This window comes from Dama dama, chromosome 1 (assembly GCF_033118175.1).
Source record: "Dama dama isolate Ldn47 chromosome 1, ASM3311817v1, whole genome shotgun sequence".
Classification (NCBI taxonomy): domain Eukaryota; kingdom Metazoa; phylum Chordata; class Mammalia; order Artiodactyla; family Cervidae; genus Dama; species Dama dama.
Window position 1 is genome coordinate 16,875,468 of NC_083681.1, and position 26,303 is coordinate 16,901,770.

At 37.6% G+C, this 26,303-nt stretch overlaps 2 protein-coding genes across 7 annotated transcripts in view; one reads left to right on the plus strand and one right to left on the minus strand.

Moving 5' to 3' along the window:
• Positions 1-16,685, minus strand: part of LOC133057382 (lysine-specific demethylase 4D-like) — a 28,689-nt gene extending 12,004 nt beyond the window's left edge. The window contains exons 1-4 of one of the 4 annotated variants that reach the window (XM_061143848.1): positions 16,548-16,685; positions 16,148-16,390; positions 14,455-14,548; positions 13,668-13,817 (exon numbers count right to left, since the gene is read on the minus strand). The gene's annotated coding sequence lies outside the window, so the exon portion shown is untranslated. Of the gene's footprint in view, positions 1-4,421; positions 12,875-13,667; positions 14,549-16,147; positions 16,522-16,547 lie in introns of those variants that run through there. The other 3 variants (XR_009693015.1, XM_061143839.1, XM_061143856.1) reach the window with 3 other exon arrangements.
• Positions 16,583-25,122, plus strand: CWC15 (CWC15 spliceosome associated protein homolog). Of its 3 annotated transcripts, none has more exons than XM_061143872.1 (7): positions 16,583-16,726; positions 18,025-18,163; positions 18,752-18,864; positions 19,462-19,550; positions 20,640-20,753; positions 23,493-23,611; positions 24,658-25,122. In XM_061143872.1, the coding sequence occupies exons 2-7, from the start codon at positions 18,033-18,035 to the stop codon at positions 24,785-24,787; spliced, it is 696 nt and encodes a 231-aa protein (XP_060999855.1). In that variant the 5' UTR covers positions 16,583-16,726; positions 18,025-18,032; the 3' UTR covers positions 24,788-25,122. The 3 variants fall into 3 exon arrangements, with proteins under 3 accessions (XP_060999855.1, XP_060999864.1, XP_060999872.1); XM_061143881.1 differs by having other exon boundaries at positions 16,660-16,798; XM_061143889.1 differs by lacking the exon at positions 16,583-16,726 and adding an exon at positions 17,118-17,259.
• Positions 25,123-26,303: the final 1,181 nt, after the last annotated feature.

Consider the following 26,303-nt stretch of genomic DNA (forward strand, 5'->3'; position numbering starts at 1 on the left):
CAACCGGTTTCCCCTTCGACAGCCATTCTCCCAGTGGTTCCCCAAAATTCCCAGTCCAGAGAACATCCTTTTCAGCCACTCTAGTCAGTGAAGCTTAGTTTTCTGTCAGGGTGAGTAGCAGTTTACTCTGCTGCCCGGAGGGGGAGGGGCGGAATCTTAACTGCTTCTAAGACAGACTTCCAACAAATCCTCCTTAGCCCCATTTTAACTGTCACACCAGAGGTACCTGGTGCCATGAATTCCTGGTGCCTTTGGGGTTCTTAGAGACCACTGAGTCGCTTCTTGAATTTCACTGCCAATTTAGGATTCAGCTTTCCAGGGTTTGACAAATCAGTTTCTACTTGTCCTACTGTTTTCAAATTTTGCTTCTATATTATCTCCTTTACCATTTTCTTTGTATATTATATATATATATATATATATATATATACACACACACACATATATAATTGTAGTTTTTTATTTTTGGCTGCGCCAGGTCTTCCGTGCTGCGTGGGCTTGTTCGTTGCAGAAAGCAGGGGTTACTTTCTAGTTGTGGTGCGCAGACTTCTTATTGCAGTGGCTTCTCTTGTTGTGGGTTCTAGGGTAAGCAGGTATCAGTAATTGTGGCGTAAGAGCTTATAGTTGCTCCGAGGCCATACGGGATCTTCCCAGACCAGGGATAAACCCATGTCTCCTGCATTGGCAGGCGGGTTCCTTACCACCAGGGAAGCCCTGTTTATTACTTCTCAAAACAAAGATCCTGTTATTGTCACTCCAGTGGAGTTTTGGAGCAAACAAAGTAAATGTTTTTAAAGCACCATCTTTATCTCATTTTCCCAACTGTCTCTCCCAATAGTTCCTAAAACTAACTCTCAGCTTCAAATACATGCACTTCGGCTCTCACCTTTCTTCTCTCAATGCAATGGTTTGTTGCTCAGTCGTGTCCGACTCTGTGCTAACCCATGGACTGTGGCCCATCAGACTCCTCTGTCCGTGGGATTCTCCAGGCAAGAATACTGGAGTGGGTTGCCATTCCTTCCTACAGGGCATCTTCCCAACCCAGGGATCGAATGCAAGTCTCCCACATTTAAGTGGACTCTGTCTGAGCCACCAGGGAAGCCCCACTTTCTTCTCTGTTATTTAAATTATGATCCCTGCCTTCCAGACAGGTCTCCTGCTTGAAGGATCCTTCTGCGTGCGTGCTCATCGCTTCAGCCGTGTCCACCTCTGTGCGACCCTATGAACTGTAGCCTGCCAGGCTCCTCTGTCCATGGGATTCTCCAAGCAAGAATACTGGAGTGGGTTGCCATGTCCTTCTCCAGGTGATCTTCCTGACCCAGGGATCGACCCCGTGTCTTTTGTCTCCTGCATTGGCAGGTGGGTTCTTTAACCACTAGTGTCACCTGGGATGCGCCAAACCTGCAAACCCTAGGTGCTTGTAAAGACTGTCCTCTACACTCCATGAGCACTGTTTGCCCGCACCATTTATTTGGTGCTTAAAACAAACTGTTGATGTGGGAACTCTCCAGACTGTTTTACTTGAAGCTAGCTTGCACCTTCAGTGGGCACTTAAGTAATAAATCCCTTCTATGAGATGTGCTTGCTTCTTTTTCTGAGATACCTGCATGTTTCTGCTCCACAAGCTTCAACATTCTCTTCTTGAGAAGTTGTGTGGAAAAGAGAAGATGAAAAGGTACCTTTTCCCAGACCCTTTTAATCTCAAATGCCAATATTTGATGTGGACTCCCTAGTAAGGAACATCCAGGAGTGTGGACATAAAGGACAATGACACATGATGGGAAGTGTCAGGCACGAACAGCATGGCAAAAATACTGATCCAAAAAAAAAAAAAAAAAAACAACCTGATACAGTCGAACAGCAGAAATTAAATCATGACAAAGGCAATGACTTGGTCTTGAAATCAGCAACTTAAATGTCTTGTAATGATTTCATTGTGACATGTAATAAATTGAGCCTGGGAATATTAACCTCAGAGACTTCTCTCTTTACTTTGCTCTTACATGGATGCTGTGGCAATCATAGCGGTATCTGGCAGTCAGGCAGAAGTCTTGAACGCGTATCTCCATGACACAGCCACTCAAATTTTAATTCTGACACAGGCTTCTTTGATTTGTCAATAAATTTTTAATATATTTCTTGAGTAGTATTTAATCCTAATTCTTGCAATTCTCCCAGAGATCCCATAAAACCACTGAAAAACAAACTAAACTCAAAACAGAACCAACCTCCTTTGCCTAAGGGTAAATTCTCTAGGCAATAAAGAATCCTGACAAATATACTTTCTTTCCCTCATTCCCACTCCTCAAAGGCTTATTACTCTTACATATTTTAGCTGTTTCTGGTATTTTGTATTTCCTGTATTTCTAGACTCTGCAGTTTTAGATATTGTGGACATAAACTATAAAAGACATGGATCTAGTTCTCTTTTGCTCCATCCCAGCACACATAGGCTTTCCCTACCCCAACCTCTCATATATAATTGGTTATAACTATTAACCAATATTTTGGTTAAATCAAGTCTGAAGTTTTACCACACAATCTTAGATACAGCTGAATCATGTAGTGTACCATGATTGCACTACGTTTCATGTACAAAATGTTATCCTATAGTTAATTAATGCCTTATTTCATTTGCCTAGTTTTATACATATTAATTCATCCCCAAATTCATTCCCAGTAGTGTGAATCTTTTCTAAATACATAAAACACTTCAGGTACCAGATCTAATTTCTCTTTTCAGAAATATTCTTCCTGGAGCCCTCCATATGCTTACTTGAATCTGGACTGGTTAGTCTTTAGGCTGTTGCACAGACTGTATCCTGGGGTTTCTATTCACTGAAATTCTGGGTGTTCTATTATGTGAGATCCTCTAATTTACCCCCACCCCCATCCAAATCTGTCTTCTTTCCTGGTTTATTTTCTTGGGTTGGTGGAGTATCCATCAGGAACATCCTTGGAAGCATCATTAGACATTATGAAGTAGCTCACAGAATCTCCAGGAGGACCAGAGAATAGGGTTTGGCAACTGTGCACCCAGGAACACCCAAATTATCCAACCATCTATGTATTCTATACCTTCTCTGGTCAAAGACCCTGAGCAAGGGACATCACTAGCTAAAACCTATGCCACTGCTGCATCTGAAAGCTCAGTCTCTCACCATCCTCCTCCAGGGTCACATCTTGTGCAAAACTGACTTTCACACATTTCTTCAAATTGAGGGCTTCCACAGAAATGTCTGATTGGAAGAGCTAGGGTCGTGTGCTTATATCTTTGCTACAACAGATACTGGATAAGTGACTTACCACTTGGCAAGGCAGGGGTTATAATGTGCGAATTTCCTCAGATACAAAAACAGAATTCTAAAGTTACTGGCCACAAATGTAACAGCTGTCTACCAGAATCTGCATGTCTGAAAATGTCTGTGCTCTACCTTTTTCTTTCAAGATTCTGGAGACAATGTTCCATTGAATTACAGCTTCTAAAAATCCAAAACAAATCTGCTTTCTGATGCTTTTTGTGTAACCTATCTTTCTTGAACACTTTGATGATTATTTCTTTGCTCCTTATTTTCTGAGATTTCATCAAAATATGGTTGCCTTTTTTTGCCAGTTATTGTGTTAGATCTTCTGATGTAAATTCTTCATTGCTGAGAATTTTCTTATTCCATCTTTATTTCTTTCCACTATATTTTCAGTTTTCTCTCTCTGGAAATATAATTTGTTGGATCTGAGACCTCCTGGGCTGATCCTCTAATTTTCTTATTTTTCTCTTATTTTCCATCTTTGTTCTTTTATTTTCCAAGCCTTCTAGCAATTATTTTTAATTTTCAGAAATTCTTTTGGTTCTCTGAATTCCTTTTATATTTCCAATATTTTTCATGGCTGCAGATTTCTCTCTTGTCTCTTTTGAAATACTAATAGGGTTTTTTTTAAGTTTCATTTATTCTCTACATTATGTCAGCTTCCCTCTGAATTCACCCTTGCAGGATGTTTTGGTTTCTATTTTTTTATGTTAAATGCTCTCCTCATACATCTAATTACCCTTGGCTTATATTTAAATAAGAGTTAGGCACTAGAGAGTTGGGTTTGCTATGTATGACTGGTAAGATTTGCTGAGAATGTTCTAAGTAATTTCCTCTGGGAATGGGGACAACTGACAGTGTCTGAAGGTGAAAGTATAATCAAAAGACTGTAAATTAATGCATCTATCTCATTTGAAATTGGGGCCTAGGAACTTATGGTGTCTTAATTTTTTGTTTCTGAGAAACAGTAAAAATAGAGAAAATAGAATATATAGTAAAACCCTGCATTCCGACCAGCCAGAATTGACATCTTAATATTTTATCATATTTGCTTCAAGTGGTTTTTTTAAACAGCTTTATTGAGATGTAATTTACATAACAAATATTTCACCCATTTTAAGTGTACAATTGATTTTTTTTTTTTTTGGTATATTTACAGAGCTGTGCAGCCATCATCACAATGTACTTTTAGAACCTTTCCACCATTCCACGTATAAACCTCATGCCCATTTGCAGTCACAGCCTATTTCCTCTCAGCTCCAGGAAACCACTAATTGACTTTCTGTCTTTGTAGATTAACCTATCCTGGACATTTCATATAAATGGAATGTGTGATATTTTGTGTCTGGCTTGTTTCACTCAGCATGTTTTTGAGGTTCATTCATATTGTAGGCATATTTCTTCTCTTTATGGTTGAATAATATTCCATTGTTATGAATATACCATATTTTATTTATCCATCCATCAGTTGATAACATTTGGGTTGTACTCTTTTGGCTCTTATGAATAATGCAGTTATGAATATTCATATTAAGTAGACAGGTTTTTATTTTTTCTTTGTATAGATACCTAGAAATGGAATTGCTGGGTCATATAGTAACAAAGCAAGTGGAGGTAATGGAATTCCAGATGAGCTCTTTCAAATCCTAAAACATGATGCTGTGAAAAGTGCTGCACTCAATATGTCAGCAAATTTGGAAAACTCAGCAGTGGCTACAGGACTGGAAAAGGTCACTTCTCATTCCAACCCCAAAGTATGTTCAAACTACCATAAAATTGCACTCATTTCACATGCTAGCAAAGTAATGCTCAAAACTCTCCAAGCTAGGCTTCAACAGTACATGAACTGAGAACTTCCAGTTCAGGCTGGATTTGGATGTTCAAGCTGGATTTAGAAAAGGCAGAGGATCCACAGATCAAATTGCCAACATCCACTGGATCATAGAAAAAGCAAGAGAATTCCAGAGAAACATGTACTTTTGCTTCATTGATTACACTAAAGCCTTTGATGGTGTGAATCACAACAAACTGTGGAAAATTCTTCGAGATGGGAATACCAGATCACTTTACCTGCCTCCTGAGAAACCTGTATGCAGGTCAAGAAGCAGCAGTTAGAACCGGACATGGAACAACAGACTGGTTACAAATTGGGAAAAGAGTACATCAAGGCTGTATATTGTCACCCAGTTTTATTTAACTTATACGCAGAGTCCTTCACACAAAATGCCGGGCTGGATGAAGCACAAGCTGGAATCAAGATTGCCAGGAGAAGTAGCAATAATCTTAGATATGCAGACGACACCACCCTCGTGGCAGAAAGTGAAGAGGAACTAAAGAGCCTCTTGATGAAAGTGAAAGAGGAGAGTAAAAAAGCTGGCTTAAAACTCAACATTCAAAAAATGAAGATCATGGCATCTGGTCCCATCACTTCATGGCAAACAGATGGGGAAACAATAGAACAGTGACAGACTTAATTTCCTTGGGCTCCAAAATCACAGCAGATGATGAATATGGCCATGAAATTAAAAGACATTTGCCACTTGGAAGGAAAGCTATGACAAAACACAGACAGTATATTAAAACACAGACACATTACTTTGCCAGCAAAGGTCTGTCTAGTCAAAGCTATGGTTTTTCCAGTGGTCATATATGGATGTGAGAGTTACACCATAAAACTGAGTGCCGAAGAATTGATGCTTTTGAACTGTGGTGTTGCAGAAGACTCTTGAGAGTCCCTTGGACAGCAAGGAGATCAAACCAGTCAATCCTAAAGGACATCAATCCTGAATATTCATTGGAAGGACTGATGCTGAAGCTTCAATACTTTGGCCACCTGATGCAAAGAGACAACTCATTGGAAAAGACTCTGATGCTGGGAAAGACTGAAGGCAGGAGAAGGGGATGACAGGAGATGAGACGGTTGGATGGCATCACCAACTCAATAGACATGAGTTTGAGCAAGCTCTGGGAGATGAAGGACAGGGAAGCCTGGTGTGCTGCAGTCCATGGGGTCACAAAGAGTGAGACACAACTGAGCAACTGAACGATGATACTAACCCTATGTTTAACATTTTGAGAAACTGCTATACTATTTTTCCAAAGTGCCTGCAACATTTTCAGTTTCTATCAACCATATATGACAGTTCCAATTCTTCAATTGGAACCTCACCAATATCTGTAATTGTCTTTTTTGTTTATAGCACTTTAGTAAGATGTTGTATCTCACTTTGATTTGCATTTCCTTAACAACGTATGATGTTGAGCATTTGTCACTATGCTTATTGGCCATTCATATATCTTTTTTGAAGAAATTTCTATTCAAATCCTTTGCTCATATTTGCATGTGTTATAATTAATTGAGTTGCAAGAGATCTTTATATGTCCTGATTATAAGTTCTTTTTTGAATATATGATTTGCAAATATTTTCTCCCAGTCTGTGATTATCTTTTCACCTTCTTAACTGCCATCTTTTGAAGTGCACGAGTTTTGAATTTTGATGAATCCATCAGTTTTATCGCTTATGCCTTTGGTGTTTTAGCTAAGAAATTATTGCCTAGCTCAAGATCATGGAGATACATTTCTATGTTTTAAGAGTTTGATAGTTTTAGCTTACATTTAGGTCTATGATTAACTTTGACTTAGTTTTTGTGTATGGTGTGAGGTGAAAAAAGTGAAAGTGAACTCGCTTAGTCGTGTCTGACTCTTTGCGACCCCATGGACTGTAGTCTGCCAGGCTCCTCTGTCCATGGGATTTTCCAGGCAAGAGTACTGGAGAAGATTGCCATTTCCTTCTCCAAATATGGTGTGAAGGAGGAATCCAGATTCAGACTTTTGTTTAAGGATATCCATTATTCCAGCAACAACGCATTGAAAAGATTATTCTTTCACTGTTGAAATGTCTTGAAAGTTTTGTTGATCCTATTCAAGTTTACAGTTAGTCATCAAACTATATATAGCTGTCCCTATAACAATGGCTTGATAATTGAAACTTTGCAGTGAAGTTTTGAAATGGGGAAGTATGAGTTCTCCAAATTTTTTTTTATTTTTCAAGACTGTTTTGGCTATTTTGGGTCTTTAGTACTTATATACCTTTTTCAGGATAAACTTTTTTTCCTGGGGGAAAAAAGCCAGCAGGAATTTCAATAGGGAATGCACTGGACCCATAGAACAATCGGGGGAGTATTGACATCTTAACAATACCATTTTCTGATCAATGAATATGGAATGTTTTTCCATTTAGATCTTCTTTAACAATGTTTTGTAGTTTCCAGTGTAGAAGTCTTATATCTTTTTTGTTGAATTTGTTCTTAAACATTTTATTCTTTTTGATGATATTGTTAATGGAATGTTTTAATTTTCAGATCTTGCTGGTGTATAGAAATCAACTGATTTATGTATATTTATCCTGTGTATCCTGCAATCTTGTTGAACTTATTTGCTGTAGTAGTTTAGTCATTCCCTAAGATTTTCTCTATATAAAATCAAGCTGTCAATAAAGATAGTTTTATTTCTTTCAAGTTGGATAACTTTTATTTTTTTTTTTTTCTTACCTAACTGCCTTGACTAGAATCTCCAATGTAATGCTGAACAGACATCCTAAAGGGTCTTCTTCCTGGTTCAAGTATTTTTAAATAGAATAAATACTTCAGATGAACTGGAAATCCCTTTCAGATTTAAATCCCAAATCCTAATCTCCTTCTCCTCCCCAACCCCAAAACAACAGCTATAGTGAATTTGGTTCATTTTCTATCTGTGGATGTCTTTTGTGTGTGTGTCCAGGTGGTTCAGTGGTAAAGAATCCACCTTCCAACACAGGAGATGCAGTAATGATCCCTGGGTCAGGAAGATTCCCTGAAGTAGGAAATGGCTCCCCACTGCGGTATTCCTGCTGAGATAATCCCATTAACAAAGAAGACTGTCCATGGACAATCCATGGACTGGCAGGCTACAGTCCATGGGATCACAAAGAGTTGGCCATGACTGAGCAACTGAGCACACATGCACATGTGTCTGCTGTGTGTCCACATATACAGTATTGTTTCGTGTGTTTGCTATTTTTATTTTGTATAAGTGATTTTATACCAAATATACTAATTTTTGTAATTTTTAAATTCAACATTAACAGCTTCAAGATGCATTTATCTATGTACATATATAGCGGGTCATAAAAAATTTTTAATGCATTTCTCTTTTGATGAATATTATTACTGTTTTTTATTGTAAACAATGCTGCATTAAAACTCTTACATGTGTCTTAGTAATTACATGTGAGAATTTATTTAGCTTCGATATTTTGGTCTTGTTTTTTAATGATATAGAAACTATACTTTGTAGTTTATTAGGCAATGTCAAGTTGCTTACCTGTGGATTTTCCTAATTAACACAGTCACTAGCAGAGTAGGAGAGTTTATTTCTCTGTATCCCCAGATATATTTGATAATGTCAAATTTTTAGTTGTTGGTGATTGGATTGGCAAAGTAATTTATCACCTTTATACTTTTGTTAATATTAATGTTGTGTGACTCATGCGTTTTCATTGATTTATTGACTTTTTGTGGGTTTTGACAATTACATTATGTCCTTTGCCCATTTTTTCAGTGTTTTCCTTTATTGATTTGTCAAAGTTCTTTAAATGTTTAAATGTTTGAGATACTAATTCTACGTCTATTGTAAGATTTGAAATATCTTATCCTAGGCACCACCTCCATTTCAATCTGTTTATGGTGTATTTTTCAGGTGTTTTCAAAATTTAAATGTAGCCTAATTTATTACTATTTTCCTTTATGGTTTGTTTCCTTATCTCTTGTTAAAGTATCCACTTATTTTAGCGTAGCAAAGATTTTGTTTTAGTTTCTCTTTTTCATATTTATTTGTTTCAACCATTTAGAACATTTTTGTTAGAGGTAGGGATCTATTCTGTCTCCCAAACTGCAGAATATGATTTTTTTGAGTACTATGGAAATTTTGCAAAATTGACTATAAAACTCTGGCCATAAAACAAGTTTTAACAAATGTCAAAGTAGGCAGAATGTGTCCTCTAACCACAAAACAATAAAGTTAAAAATTAATATTAAAATGATAGTGAAAGCTCTATATTTTGTAAAATTAAAAATACATTTCTAAATAAAACTTGTAATCATAAAGAAGTAAAAATAAAATTAGAAAATACTTTAAAGTAAATGAAATCCTAAAGAAATGAATATCCTACATTTCAAATCTAGAGGGATACTAGTGAACAGTATTAAAAGGAAGATTTATAGGCTTAAATAAATATCTAAGAAAAGAAAAAGGACTGGAAAATTAAATGAACTCAGCATCCACTGCAGAAAGTCAGAAGTACAGCAAAGAAAGTGAACAAAGGAAATAGTAAAAATAAGACCAGAAACTGATGAAAAAGAAAACCAATATAAAGAGGATGAACAAAACCAATGGTAGTTTTCTTTGCGAAACGTCTAATAAAACCAACAAACAAATGGTAAAGACAAGCAGAAGGCACAAATAATCAACATTAGGAGAGACAAAGAAGTCATCGCTACAGACGCTGCAGACATAAAAAGAAAGTAAAGACAGTAAAAACAACTTTAAGCCGACATACTTTAAAGTTCAGATGAAAAAACTCCTAGAAAAATATAAATAGCAAAATCGACACAAAAAGCAACAGAATGCTGAGTATATCCATAACCAGCAAAGAAACTGAAGCAGCAATCAAAACTCTTTTCCCAAAGAAAACTCTATAAATGGTTACACCAGCAGCTTTTACCAAATATTCAAAGAAGACATAATTTCAATCTTAGACAAATTTTCCTGAAGAAGAGAAAAAGAAAGACTATTTCCCCAAAAATTTTATGATACAAACTGTATGTACATGTCTCCAACAAGAACATTTTGAGAAAGGAAAATAAAAGGCTAATCTCACTGATAAGCATAGATGCAAAAGTCCTAAATACAAACTGAGTAAACTGATCCCTACAATATATTCATCATGACCAAGATGGGTTGATTCCAGGAATGAAAGGTTAGTTGATACTTAAATAAATTAATATAACAACACACACTAAGATTAAAAAATAATCTTACTAGATGCAGAGAAGTATTTGATAAAAATCTGCCATTCATTTAGCCAACTATAAATTGGAGGGAAATTTCTAACTGAATAAAGTACATCCACCCCAAACCTTCAGTAAACATCACACTTAATAATTAAAAGTTCAAAGTTTTCTCCTTCAAAGCAGGAAAAAGACAAGGATGCCTGTGACCACCTGTTTTATTCAGTATGTCCTGGATGTCTTACGCAATGTAAGAAGTCAAGGAAAAAAGGGAAAGGGGGAGGGGGAGAAAAGAAACTATTATTCCTAGAAATGACTGTATGTAAAAAGTCCAAGAGATCTATGAAAGAACCATCTTAATTAATAAAAGTGCTCAGTCTCTGAATTTAAAACAGCAATATATAAAAAACAATTATCTTTATATATACCAGCAACTAACAATTAGACAACTAAAATTTAAGAAAGATGCCATTTACAATAGCATTAAAAATTAAACAGTATCCAAGGCTAAAGCTAACAAAAATCTGCAAGACTTCTATGAAGATAATATAAATTTACTTAAGGGAACTTAAAGAAGACTTAAATAAATGGAAAAGACATAACCTGATAATAGATTTGAAGACTCAATTTTGTAAACATCAGGTTTTAAACTTATCTATAGATTCAACATTATCCCCATCAAAATCCCAAAAGTATTTTCGTAGAATAAGACAACTTAAATTTTAAGTGCAAAAGACACAGAATAGCAAAGCACTCATAAAAGGACAAGGTGAGAAGACTTGCTTTATCAGATTCTAAGACTCTTCTATTATACCATATACAAAAATGAATTCCTAGTAGCACTGTGAAAGGCCCAACCATAAAACTTTCAGAAGATAATATCTGAGAACATCAATGTAATCTCAAAGTAGGGAAGAATTTTTTTTTTTTTTTTTTTTTAGTTCTACCACTTTATTGCTACCAACCCATCTCCCTCCACCCTCGTGCACACATGCTCAGTCATGTAACCCCATGGACTTCAGCCCGCCAGGCTCCTCTGTCCATGGACTTTTCCAGGCAAGAATACTGGAGTGGGTTGTCACTTCCTTCTCCAGGGAAGAAGTTTTTAACCAAGAAATACCATGCACTAAGCAAAAAGGAAAAAAAAAATTAATAAAATGAACTGCTCTGGTATTAATTTTTATATATTAAAATATACCAAAAAGCCAAATGCAATAAGCATACATGTCTATACACATATTGTTTCTGTGTATCAATGTTGTTAATTTGGAGTTAATTTCCTAGTGGATTTCTGTGATGCAGTAAGATGCCTATATTTGTGTCCTTGTTAATGCTACACTACTTAAAGAATGCATTTGATAATATTGCTACATAAAGCGCCTTGTGAAAAAGAACGAAAAATTTATGTACAACACAAATAAGTGACAGAGAACTGTTGCCCAGAGTATTAAGAAGTCATAGAATCAACAAGAAAAAACATTTCAGCCGACTGGACAGATGCCTCCCAAAAGAAATCCAAATGAACAATAAACACATGAAAGGAAATCAGTGCTCAAGGAAGTGTAAATTAAGACCCCAGGAAGATGTCACTACGCACTCACCAGAGGAGGCAAATGGAAAAGCTGGACAGTACCAAGGGTACAGTATCAAGTGGGATTATGAGACAGGGAGAATTCTTACCTTGATGATGGGAGATATATATATATATATATGAAAAGTATACACATACAGCTCTGCACATTTCCAACAATGTTCAAGGTGGCATTATTTATAATACACTGAAGACATAACCATTAAAATAAGTTATAGGATGCATTTTTATGCAGTGAAATTCTATATATTATACCACAGCTACACATAATAGACATTAAGGAACAAAACACCAAAAAACATATATGATTCATTTATATAAAGTTAAAAAATTGGCAAGATTAAATACTATCATTTAAAAATAATACATAGACATTTATTGAAATTTATTCAGGGACTTTATACTTGATTAAATTTTGTACATATTCATTGTTTATCAAAAAGAATGTGTATTCTCTTTTTTGGTTAAAGGATTTTATATGCAAATATAAATGCAACATATAAATATATATGCATATATAAATGCAATAAGCATACATTCTACAATCTTCTGTGTATCAATGTTAATTTGTTAATATCACAGATATCTGTGATGCAATATGATGTTCACGTAAGTTTCCTTATTAATGCTAAAGAATACTTTTTATAATTAATATTGGTACATGAAGTTCTTTATTGTTGTTGCTTAGAATTTGCCTGGCATATCTTTTTCTAGCCTTCATTTTCTGTATTTTAGTTGTTTAACTGTTTCTTAATGTTTGTTTTTAATTGTCTAATTAATAACAGACTGGTTAGCTAGTGAAGCAGCAAAGTGCTCAGATTAAGTAAGAGGTGATTAAACTATAATATGGTCCAGTAATCTAGTCTGGAGCATCAGCAAATTTCATCTTGAGGTTACTGCTGGGAAAGCATCTCTCCGGTATCCAAAGCATCTGCATTTAAAAACAGGATTTTGTTGATATAAAGTAAGCTTATTGTTCTATTCCTTTCACTTTTCAAAACAGTTTATTTTTTTACTTTTTTTTTTTTTTTCAAAACAGTTTAGAGCAATAACTGTTTATAAAACCAGTCATTTGCAGATTATTTATATTACTTTATTTTTTAAATGTGATTTTTAAAATTTTTGATATTTTTATTACATTGATATTTTTATTTTTTAAATGTGATTTCTAACTTGTAACCACTAGGTTTTTTCCTTCATTTTCAAGCAAAAGTTTCACACTTTGTGGGCTGGTAACTTTGTAAATGAGAGGGTTTACTAGAATTGGGGAAGAGGAGGGAAGTTTGACTGAGTTAGATCTGTGATCCAATTAGGGGTGGGCTGACTGAATTAAAATTCTGATAGTACTTATACAGCCTGTTAATCACTTGATTTTTCATTTAGAGATTCTCTCCTAAAAAGAGCATCTTTCTGGGTCTTGGTGTATCTTCACTTTAAACCTGGATTTCAGACTAGCAGAATAAAAGTTACTTTTTTCTCCTTTAAAGTATAAGGAGGTATAAAGATTAAGGTAATAACTTTTTGCAGCAAAATGTGATATTTTTTTTTTCCTGTTAAAACTCATTCACTCTCTCTCTCATGCATTCACTCATTCATTCATTTGGAAAACACTTATGTGCACCTATTGGTGCCAGGCACTGCTTTAGGAAATATAGCCAGACACCAGTTTCCAGGAAGGCTGCAGGGATCTAGACCCAGAGAACAAGGGAGAGGATTAGGGTTACCTAACAGTGTGTTCACGTCTTCTAATACACGGAAAGCTCAATGTAAGGTCACAGTCAAAAGCAGCTCAGTACATCTGCTGGGGAGAGATGAGGAGTCCTCTGAGAAAAACAGCTTCTATTTTCTCAGGGAAGTCAGATGATTATCCATTCCTGGGAAACAAAATGAGGGAAAGGAGGGTGGAAGAGGTGTGTAGATTAGAAGAAAGGAGAATGTGGCAAATTATAATACTGCAGAGTGGGAAAATAAGCAATTAGGAGAGTGTAAGAGGACTGCTGGGTAGAATAAAGGGCTCACCTAGATTTCTGTGGAAATGACTTTAAAATGAGGATTCTTAGTTATGTATGCTTTTTGCCAGCTGACTGGGCGAATTAGGTTTTTAAGTTAATCTTACTTTATCTAATATTTTCAAGTCATTTAAATAAAAAAATTTTAAAGTTTTGGCTTTTCACTATTACTTTAAAATTATTAAGCAAACTTTTTAGTTTCTTTTCCTTATTAATACTTGCAGACCATTTAAGCTAAAGCTTTTAATTTTGTGGGCTAATTATATTTTAAGTTGGTGTTAATGAAACTACAGGGGTGGTTATATAATCATGGTTGGAGACCAAAAGGTTATGTGGTTGAATGGGAGATGAATGAATCCAGGTGACTGACTCAGGGCTGGTAAGTTGGAACATATTAATAAAAAACCAGAAGGGTTTTCTAATTTGTGTCACCACCTTGCCATTCATGTCATTCCTCCACTTCAGAGTGCGCTAATCATTCATTCATTCAACAGATACTTACTCAGCACCTATTATGTGCCAGGCACTGTTCTATATGCAGAGGATACACCAGTGAACAAGAAAGACAAGGTTTCTGCTGTCCTGGAACTTATGTTCTAATACAGGAAGATAGACAATAATAATAAAAGTATTATTAATAATAACAATAATTAACATCTGGTTAGCAAATACTGTCTGCTGAAAATTTTAAGCACTAGTATTAATTCACTTAATTCTTATAATAACATTATGAGGTGGAAACTAGAATTATTCCCATTTAATACAGGAGGAAACTGAGGGCAAAGGGTAAATATCTTGACTGAAGTCACAGTTAGGAAAAGGCAGATCTAGATTTCAGAACCGAAACAGGCTGGCTATAGGTTCCTTGCTCTTAATGACTTTGCTACGCTGCCTCTCAGACAAGAAACGAGGAAATAAACAATCAAACAATACATTCAGAAGTGTTTAGTACTATGACAAAATAAAACAGGGTGATGTGATGCTATTTGTGTATTGGCAGGATGGGGGTGTAAAAGTAGATGTCAGGAAACCTGAGGAGGTCGTCTTTGAGTTGAGACTTGAAGAATGGTAGTACAGCTACACCGAGGCACATACAACAGAGAAAAGCCAGTGCAAAGAAATCTAGTCTGTGAAACAGAAATGCAGTGTTGCCTATGGCTAGAGCTTAGTGTGTAGCACAATGATTAGAAGTGAAACCAGGGAGATAGGTAGGAACCAAACCCTAAAAACTCTCTGGTCAGGTCACATTAAGAAATTTGATTTTTATTCTAAGTGCAGTGAATTTTTATGCAGGAGAGTAACACTACCTGATTCACGATTTTAAAAGATCCCTCTCATTTTTATATGCAAAGTTAACTGTGGGAGAAAAGTGGGAGCAGGAAGATCATTAGGGGACAATTACAATCCAGGTAGAAAATGACGGTGGCTTGGACTAAGGCAGTGGAATGAAATTTGGGGTATATGCTGAAAGTAGAATAGGGAAGACTTGCAAGTAAACGGGATGAGAAAAGTGAAGGAAAAGGAATTTAAGCAGGAGGCCTGGGATTCTGGTTTGAGTAAGTAGCCTGATGGTAGTCGTGTCCTTTACCGAGACGTGGAAGGTTAGGAGAGTAATACCTTTGTTGAGAAAAATCAAGATTAACAACTTGAATTTTATGAGGGAAGCATTTTCTAATGCTTTGTTTCATTTAAAGTTCAAAGAAAGGGTTCTGGGGGCGTGAGTGGGGGAAGCTTTTTTCTGTTCGATATTATGAGCTCTTTACATTTGAAACTAAGTTGGGGGAGTTGAATTTTCATTTGTTTAACAAATATCTACTGAGCATCTACTGTGGCCAATGATTATGTGATTAGATACCAAGTTGAACTAGAAAGGCAAACAAAATCCACGCTCCCAGGGGGCTTTTGGTGGGGGAAGGAGTTAGGACGATACGTGATTTCTTTATTTTCCTGTTGTTACCTTATGAAAACTTCACCTAACGCATGAGTAGCCATCTTACAATACTAACTGCATCTAGGGCTCCTGGCAGTTTGGCCCACCGTCCTAAACGTTCAATGTCGGTTAGTATATAAATAAATCTAAACAGTGACACCTCCCCTCCCACTAGAACTTAGGCTTTTTTTAAAAGTAAAAATTTTAACGAACGTTACGAATACAACCTTCGTTGTGAAGACTAATATTTTTGCAGGAATGGTACCTTTATAAAGATCGTGGTTGCCCCCGTACATATTTGTTCTTTCTTCATATCCAATTAAATGCAAATACTACTTTCCGTAGCCCAACTCTCTAGGCTTGTTGGGTCTAGATCAGGAGAAAGGAAGCAGGAGCCGTTGGATTTTAAACAGTTTGGTGTAATCCTTTTCTATGCTCTCTCGCTAGCCGGGTGTTTGGTGTCGGCTACCCGCGGCTCTCCGTTCACGCAGTACCGGAATGAAGGAATCTGGGAGGGAGTCGGGAAAGGAAAAGACGGAAGAGACATTAACTGGCTCTCGAAGGTACAAACCGACGTTCACAGTCTACTCCAAACGACGGATTTCAAATGCCCGCCCCCTGGACAGTTTCAGCCCCGCCCCTTGCGTCGTCACTTCAATTTCCACCTTGGTCTCCGCTGATTGGTCCTTGCCTCCGCCTGCGAAGGGCGGCAGAAGAGTTCGGGGTTTGCTTCCGGGTCTTGGGCTTTTTTTTTTTTTGGCCGCGGGTGCAGAGGTTTCTGGGAGCAGAGTCATGATGGCGTCTGTATGATCTCCGGAGGCAGCGGCGTCGGAGCTCGGCCAAAGTGAGCGGCAAGACGAAAGCGGACTGCGGGTTGGGCCGTAAGGGGCAGTTGGCGGCGGAGGCAGAGAAACCGGTGCGGGCGGTGGAGGCGCCAGAGCTCCAGACGAGGATAGTCGAGTGTGGGTGGGGCCGGAAAGGGGCAGTTGCGGGCGGAGGCAGAGAATCCAGTGCGGGCCGAGCAGGCCCCAGAGAGGCTGGACGGGGAAAGCGGCATGTGGGCGGGGCCGGAAGGGGCAGCTGGGGGCGGAGTCAGCTAACCCGGTTTAGGCCGCAGAGGCCCCGTAGCTGCCGACAGGGAGAGCGGGCTGTAGGTGGGGCCGGAAGGGGCAGCTGGGGGCGGAGTCAGAGAGCCTGTACGGGCGGAGGCGGCGGCGGAGCTGCAGGCAAGCGGTGGCGCTTGGCCCCTAGCGAGCGTGTCCGTGGTCTCCGGGCCGGTCGCCGAGAGCGCAGCGCCAAGGCGGCTCTGCAGAGGGCCGCCCCTCGCCCCCTGGGATAGGGGAGAAGAGTCAGCGGGTTCCCTGTGATAGCCTGGAGGTGAACTCCCCGCCCCAGGGATGATTCTCTGTTGGGGGAGGCGGCGGTGCTCCCCTGCGGCCTGCAACCCTGTTTCTGTCTCTCTGGATACATCCCTCTCCCCCCGCCCCCCTTTTTTTCCGGAAAATCTAGAGAAGTATATCGTTTCCCCCTGACACTTGCTTTTCTGACGCTTGAGGATGTTTCAGTAACCACAAACGGGTCCCTAAGTTTTGGTTATCAGAGTTCTTTGAGGGTGGGCTCTTGTGTTTCCAGCATTTCATAAATAGTAACTTGCAAAAGATCTGATTTATATTATGTTGGCTGCTGCTGGAGGAAATTTGATCAACAAAAGATTGTTGGAGATATTTGCCCTATGTAACTGTCTTTGAAGTTTAGCACACTTTTTTCTAGAACACTCAGTAACTGTGTCAGTGATTTTTTTTTTAAAGATGTTTTTGTGGTTGCTCACCTGTTCTGTGTGAGGCTTAGATGAAATGGGGGTAAGGAGTCTGGTGGCATGAGGTTGAGTGGAGATGTTTAAAACTCAGACGTGACTGTACTCTATTTTACAAGGGTTTTGATGTGTCAAATCTCCTGATATAATAATTTTATGAGGAATATCCCCATTCCGCAGATGACAGAAACTTAAACTTGGTGACTTGCCAGGGGTCACAGATGTTTGAGGGAATGAGCTAGGGCAGTTATTTCACAAGGATGGATATTGATTAATGCTTTTCAAAATGAGAGTTTGTTAAAATAACTTGGCACTGTTTTTCTTCAAAGCATAAAAGATGACAACAGCAGCTCGGCCAACTTTTGAACCTGCAAGAGGTGGAAGAGGAAAAGGTGAGGGTGATTTGAGCCAGCTCTCAAAGCAGTATTCAAGCAGAGACCTCCCCTCTCATACAAAGATAAAATATAGGTAATGAAGCCTTTTATTTTTTTCTTGTTTCACAAGCAAGACCAAATCTGTTAAATGATATGGTCATGAGATAGCGTGTTTGGGTTATTATCACTCAAGTTATCTATTTTCATAGGGGTAGAATGTAGTAGTGTTTCTGACACCAAAATTATGCTCCATGATTTGAAAGTGCTACCAGATATTCCTTAAGCAGAAATTCCAGTTTACCAGGAATTTCTATATGTAGATTGAACAATGACTAGTAACACATTCTGTCAGGAGGAGTAAGCACTATCAATACTAATCAGTATGAGGTTAAAAGTGTTGCTGTAACAAGCCCTGAGTTAGCATACTGACGACGACAAGTGAAGGCGTTTTGATCAGCCTGCTGCCTTACTGTGGGAAAGTGTGTTGATTTAGTTTGAGGTTATTGACATCACAGGATGCCTCTTAGTAACCTTCAGATTAGACTAATGATCTTGTTGATTCCCCTAGTGGAATTTTATGCTTTAGGGACTCAGGATAAAGTTGTGTTTCTTGAATTGTCTTCTATTATTACAGCCATTTGTTTTTTAGAAGTAACTTTGCCTTGTTCTGTTTCTACTTTAGACAGACCACTCAGGATGCCCCTGAAGAGGTTCGAAACCGTGACTTCCGGAGAGAGTTGGAAGAGAGAGAGCGAGCTGCTGCAAGAGAAAAAAACAGAGATCGGCCAACCCGAGGTACCAACACTCCCTTAGACATTTCTCTCATGACATTATGTTGACAAATAGTTTTTCTTTCATGTAGTAATAGGAATAGATTATTATTTTTGTTTGTTTGCTTTTAAAATTGGGTAAGAGCTGTAGCAGTTACTTGAAAGATTAGATTGGATTGGATTGATTGGATTAGATTACATTGGGTTGGATTAGAGATGACAGTGAAATTGATACCAATTTCATCTTTTTATGCTTCTTATTAGAACTAGGGTATATTTAGCAACCATTCTTTCAATTCAGATTAAGGAGTTTTTGACTACTTACAGCAGCCAGACTTTTTAAGTCCCCATGGTTTCTGTCTATGAAGTTCTTCCATTTTTATTTTTAGCATGTGTAAAACTATATCCTAAATTTCCTGAGGCCACAGTTCCCATACTAAAATCAGTACTTTTGTTAACTCATTCAGCAAGTATTTGTCTAAGACTTATTTGCCTGCCCCTGTTGTTATAATCCCTACTGTCAGGTTTAAGATCTAAGCTCTCTGTGCCCACAAGTCCCTAAAATGTTACCGGAAATGCAGGATTTGATTCAGTGAGCTAACTAATGTTTGTTTTCTCCCAGAACATACAACCTCCTCTTCAGTGTCAAAGAAGCCCCGATTGGACCAGATTCCTGCTGCCAACCTTGATGCAGATGACCCCCTAACAGATGTATGTTTTACTTCTTCCTCTCATCTGCATGTAGTAATTTACTTACCATTTATCTGAAATACTTTTTAATTTACTTTTTTAGCTTTAAGAAGCAATTTGTATTTACTTACTATTATTCAGTTACAGCTCTGACTTCAGTTTATTTTAAAACAAAAAAAGCATTATCTTGTTAATCAGATTTCAAGTTTGATCTCTAGAGAGCCAGAAAGGTGTGCTTCCCTAAAAAATAATTCCCTGTGTTAAACCATGGAAATGGATAGCTCTGCCTCTTCAGACTGGGCTCTTCATCAGTAGCATCCCCTCCAGTGAACGTAGGGACCTTTCCCTATTCTCAACCAGTGTTGCCTCTTCCACGCGTTCAGTGGGCATAATGGCTCCCTCTGTGTTTAGGGAGGCATGTGATCTAAGTGGAAGGTTTTTAAGGATTGGCACTTTCATTAACATTCAAATTTAGTGGAACCCCACAGACCCACTAAATTTGTGGTTTTCTACATACAGAGAAAAGTCTTAAAGGGTAGCATCTAATTAAGCATATATGGTAGTAATTCTAGAATTGATAGACTAAATTAAAAATTAACATAGTAATTCAGTATAAGAAACTCAGTTTTAAGTGAGATTTAATGATTATTCATTTGAAATTATTTTACTCTGAGAATTTAGCACCCTGTTCTGTACTTCCAATTATTCTTAGACTTCCTAGTTGTTTTGAGCAGTATTAAAGTGTTTTGACCCTCAGGGTCAAAGTATGTAGTTAGTGTGTATCAGTGTAAAGTGTTCCTTCTCCAGTTTTACAGTTATTTTCATGTGTAAATCCTTATTTGATCATGTAAATTTGAAAGATACTATTAGCTGCTATAATGTCTAAAATACATTTTAAGGTACATTTTAGTAAGTAGTCATAAGCTACTTGTGAGGTTTTATTTCACTTTTTGTTTGGTTGCTGATCTAATTTTATTTAGCTACATTTATCTTTCCCACTGGGAAAATTAATCCTGCTCCAAAGATTTGATAAGTGCCATTTTTATGGAAAAAAAATGACTTATGCCTATTTTGTGTCTACCCTCCTTTGCCATCACCATTCTTTTTTAGGAGGAAGATGAAGATGAAGATTTTGAAGAGGAGAGTGATGATGACGACACTGCAGCTCTTCTTGCAGAGCTGGAAAAAATTAAAAAAGAAAGAGCTGAAGAGCAGGCCAGGAAGGTAAAACCAGCATATTAAATGTTTTTACATCTTCTCACATAAATTATAGCAGAAATGTTGTTTAATTCAAGTAGTAGCACCTTCGTAGAAAGCAGTGGCACCCCACTCCAGTACTCTTGCCTCTAAAATCCCATGGATGGAAGAGCCTGGTAGGCTGCAGTCCATGGGGTCGCTCGGACACTGGACACGACTGAGCGACTTCACTTTCACTTTTCACTTTCATGCATTAGAAAAGGAAATGGCAACCCACTGCAGTGTTTTTGCGTGGAGAATCCCAGGGACGGGGGAGCCTGGTGGGCTGACGTCTATGGGGTTGTACAGAGTCGGACACGACTCAGCAGTAGCAGTAGTAGCACCTTATATTAGAAATCATCCTTGCCAGGTCTAGATGTTATAGCACCTGTAGGTCTGTAAATCTGGTAATTTCTGTGACATCCTAAGTCTCCTAGTTAGGTTAGAAATTCTTTTGAAATGGTTTAAACATGCTTTAGGCCTAGTCATTAAATTGTTCTTCACTCATTTATTTGTTCAACAGACATTTAGTCAATGTCTATTAAGTGTCAGAAGAATAAAAGATGACTAGATGTAGTCATTACCTAGGAAGAACCCACAGATATAATGAAACCATCTTTACCTCTGTCCTTGTCTTCTGCCCCAGTCTTCTTTCCAGGCACTTGCTGAGGCCGTCTGTCAATAAATTTTATGTAACCTAGTTTCTGAGTCCCCACAGTCTCTCTATTTGGAAGGAAAGAATGTCTAACTCAAAGACAGATAAATTAAATAGGATCCATAGTATGTACATTTATTACATAATTACCCACAGTAGTAACAATAAGAGATAAAACTTAGGAGTCAAGAGTGAGTGAGTGCACTGACCATTTGTAGATCAATGCAAATGGTTTGAACTCTGTTTGAACTCTGTTCTAAAGGATATGCAGAACTAGTCAATTTCAGCAGGAGATGGTAGGGTTGAGGGTGCATTTTAGAAAGATTACTCTGGCCAAAGTGTGGAGGATGCAAGAAAGAACTGATTAGAGGGCTGTTTCAATAATCCTCATATCCTGTTAGGAGAGTCTTACATGCTCGGAGTTGAATTTGAGAGATGTTAACTATCAGGGAGATAAAGTTGACCAAAGAAAAGTGACAGATTAGCTGTGGCAGCTCCTGGGTCTGTGTGAGCGCCGTACAGTAATTCAGGGAACGTGGAAGGATGGCATGCTTCAGTGCAGAGGAAAGAAATGATGAGTTCTGTTTGGAACATGTTGAATTAGACACACTGTGAGACCCTCAAGTAAATCTATCTGCCTCCACTTTCAACCGGAATAAAGCAAAAAAATTTTTTAAGTGGGCTTCTTTGTAAGATTTTATTTGAACCAAGAATTGTTCGTTTAGAAAAAGGAAAAAGACTGATGTAGGCTTTGCTTGGAACCTAGGGAGGTAGAACTCATGTGGGTCAGAAGGGCCAGGGAAGAATTGAGAAAATAGGTAGAATTGGGGATAGGCTTTGAAGACAGAATTCAGATTGGAAGAGTAAAAACATTAAAGATACAATTCGTGTCAAAATTTGGCATAGGATAGCAAAACTCCAATAGAACTATAAGACCATTCCTATGCCTATGCACCACAAGAGGGCAGTTTTTCTATTCCAAATTCTTGTGGCCTTCCTAACAGCTGTGGATACAGAAAGAGACAATTAAATGCATTTGGAGCATAAACATTTATTTAAGGAGCATAAGCATTTTAGACAGAAGTTCTTGGCAATTTTGCAAGATGCATCTGATTTCTTTGTACAAATATGTGTTGGTGTATTTTGGAGTCAGATGACAGTTTTGTACCTGTTTCCCTATCTTGCTTTCTAGTGGCTGGCTTTTGAGGTGTTTCAAAACATTTTCAAACCAGTCAGCCTATGTTAGGAACTGGGAAACTTTCTATAAAGGACTAGATAGTAACTATATTAGGCTTGCAGACCACATAGCCTCTGTCACAACTTTTCAACTCAGCTGATTGTAGGGTAAGCAGCCATAGGAATCATAAATAAATGAATGAGACTGTACCAGTAAAATTTGTTTACAAAACAAGATGGTTTGGATTGGAGTAAACCACAGGCTGTCCATCCTGTATACCCATGGTCATGAAACACTGTACCTGGTACTGGAGTATGGAAAGAGTGGCACCTTTTTCCCCAGTGCTGTGTGTGGCAATCAACCAATAACTCTAAAGGAAATAATAGGAAATTGTTCTTGGTAATAATAACTTGTCACCAGTCCTAGAGATGCAAGTTTACATTGTTACTGAGTCAAAAGATGATTTATAATCGGCTATATTGACCCTTCTTTAGAAATTGAGATAAATTGTTTTGCTAAATGTCTTTTTAATGTTTAACATGTTCTTAAATGATTAGAATGTTTACTGATATACTCTAAGCAATTATGTAACTTTGTATGTAATTCAAGAAAAAATATGTTTAAATATGCAACTCAAGAATTTCAAAGTCAGAAGGAGACTAATGAATGCTAACAAACTTGAACTATTTATAACGAAAGTGCCAAATTATTTGAGTAAATGAGACTTTTTTGGTATATCTTTAAAAACAAAAAGTACTATCTTGATGCTTATCCCATCTCTCCCTAAAAATCCTAACAGTCTTTTAAAATATGAGTTATGATAATAAGATTGATGCCAGAGTTAATATAAGTAAATGAATCTTTTACTTATGAATCTTCCCATATCCATTGATAGGAACAAGAACAAAAGGCTGAAGAAGAAAGGATTCGTATGGAAAACATTCTGAGTGGAAACCCTCTTCTTAATCTCACTGGCCCATCCCAGCCTCAGGCCAACTTCAAAGTTAAAAGAAGGTATTGTACAGTAAATAAGTTGGAGATTTCATGTATATGTATACAGTACAGATTATATATAAAATAAAGTTGTATGTGTAGTTTTTTTATTGTATTAAACTATATGGTGGTTCTACCTTGTTTGGTGCAGATAGGAATGTTTGGAGGTTGAAACATGTCTTTAATGTGCAGATCACATTTGACCTAGCTCTGCTCAGCTTTTCACATTTCTCTGCACTGCACCAGTGATGACTTACAACCCTTTTCAAAGATGCCCATGTTCTTTGCTGATTTTCCACATTCAGTTTCCTCTGACATGCATACATCCACACACAAACACACATTGTATAGGCTTTCATTTGATACATGTTTGTGAGAACCCATATATTGCATATATGAGTTTATGTTTTATATGCTAGGTGATATTTTGAAATAATAGTCTTTATTTTCTCTAAAACATGTATTTAAGCCCATCCCGGGCTGCCTGTTTTTTTTGTTGTTGCTGTTTTTCAATTTATACATTATGAAAGCCAGCCAAGAGAATCTTAACCGGAGTCCTGCCCTAAGCTCTTCAGCTGCTCTTTCTTTGTGGTTAATGTAGATGTGGGCCAACATATGAGCCTTAATTATTATACCCTAATAGTTTCTTCTTTTGTCCTAAATTGTTAAATGGTAAGAGTATATATAAAATCCTTAAAACCACGTCATGTAACTATAGTGACTTGCCCAGTTATCCTTGAGACCTGTCCATACTAATCAGGGTAGTACCAGGTGCCGCCGCTTTGTTTTTGACCTGAAAACATTAAATATGCAGTTTCTGCTTTTTTAACTCAAAGTTTCTTATACTGGAGAAATAATGAGAATATTGTATATATTCTAAAATAGGGATTACCCTTCCTGTTACGAAAAAGCAAGCCAACCACCTCTTAAAAATTACTTATTCTTTTGGGTATAATTGCAGCATCAAACGACATGTGTGTTGAGCATGAGGAAGCTTTGCAGTTCACCTGATGTTTTTATCTCTTGGTACAGGTGTTGTAAGATTGTTCTATTATTTTTTCTTTCAGGTGGGATGATGATGTTGTCTTCAAGAACTGTGCAAAAGGTGTAGATGATCAGAAGAAAGACAAAAGATTTGTAAATGATACGCTTCGATCTGAATTTCACAAAAAGTTCATGGAGAAATACATTAAATAGTACAGTTTTATGTGCTGAATTGAAGGCTATAACATGTAAATGATCTGACTTCATTTTGATTTATTTTTCCCTCCCCACCCGTGTCTAAATTGTGTATAGGCTTCCCTAGTTTTTAGTTCCAAAGTATCTTTTCCTTTATTGATTAATTACTTGGTAAGGACTTGGGAATTGGTTTAACCCAGTTTCCATCTCAATATTTCCAGTCATGTGTTTTCTCTTAAATATGGGAAAAGAAACCTGCTTATAATAAATATTTTTAATAATCTAAATAGCCAAATCTGTGTCCCCAACTTGTTTGTTGAAATGTATGCAGCTAATAAAACATTGCATATTTTCTTCTGTGTGTTGTATTTCTTTGCATGTTAGCTTTTTCTCATCATATCTCAAGTCAGTTAATTCATGTCTCCTGTATCTTTTGAAAAGTGTGATGAAAGATTAAAGGGATTCCATTTTGGACCACTGTGTTGGTCCAAACACAGAGAGAAGTGTTGTTGAGCGGAAAGCTCCCCGAGTGCGTGTGTGAGGGAGCATGGGGTATGTCTCACTTTGGGGTTGCCCCTTTCTTTTCTCTCAGCCCCAGACAAGAGCTTCTTAAGTGTGCCCAGGAGTGGCATTCACCTGTGTTCTGGATACCCGGCTGCCATGTTTCCCTTGAGTGAGAGTTTGCACAGTGACACTAGATGCAAAGCCTGGGAGAGTTTAACATCAAACAATATATGAAATAAAACCTTTGGAAACACGATATGGATACGGGAAATAGGAGCATTTACACAGATGGGAAATGAAGTTTCCCTAAACCTTGGCTAGGATTTTTATGGTTGTCATTTTATTAGAAAATGGGAGACTGGAAATTGAATCTTCTACAGGTAGAGACCCATTCATAGGATTCCTCTATTGTAAATGATGTTAAACTTGGTAGGGTTAAAGGTAAAACCTTGAAAGCAAAAACAACTTGTTATTTATCACTGGCTGTTTATTTAAACTCCTCTAGGATCCCAGTGGAAGCTTGGACACGGGTTAACCTGAGTCCAGAGGAGAACTGGAATTACCGCCCAGGTCTTGACCAAGTTTATGCCCTGTGTTTTTGGTTTTTCTCCCAACTGAGCAATTTATGTTGACGACTGAATACCTTGACAAGTGTACTCTTTTTTTTTTTTTTTTAATTTGGCTGTGCTGGGTCCTAGTTGGATCTGGTTCCCTGATCGGGGATCAAACCTGGGCCCCCAGGATTGGAAATGGAGTCTTAGCCACTGAACCACCAGGAAAGTCCCTTGATTAGTGTTTTTTAAAAACCTTTTATAATACTGAAATGTTTTTGTCTACAACTTCCAATTTCTAAAGTGCCTTCACTGTCATTTTCAATTTTCTTCATAGCAATATTTACATAGGAAGGAAACACTGGGTTATTCAAAGCTAAGGAAAGGAAATTCAGGCTCAGTGATTGGATCAGCATTAATACATGGTGGGACACATGTGAGTGTCTAAAACTACGTGAAAATGTGCGTACAGAAGTGAG

Bases quoted from the DNA above. Each gene is read 5' to 3' on its own strand.
- CWC15 (XM_061143872.1), top strand. From the start codon at position 18,033: ATGACAACAGCAGCTCGGCCAACTTTTGAACCTGCAAGAGGTGGAAGA. The intron at 18,865-19,461 runs GTACCAACACTC...GTTTTCTCCCAG, and splicing joins CAGAGATCGGCCAACCCGAG to AACATACAACCTCCTCTTCA. The intron at 23,612-24,657 runs GTATTGTACAGT...TTTTTCTTTCAG, and splicing joins AACTTCAAAGTTAAAAGAAG to GTGGGATGATGATGTTGTCT.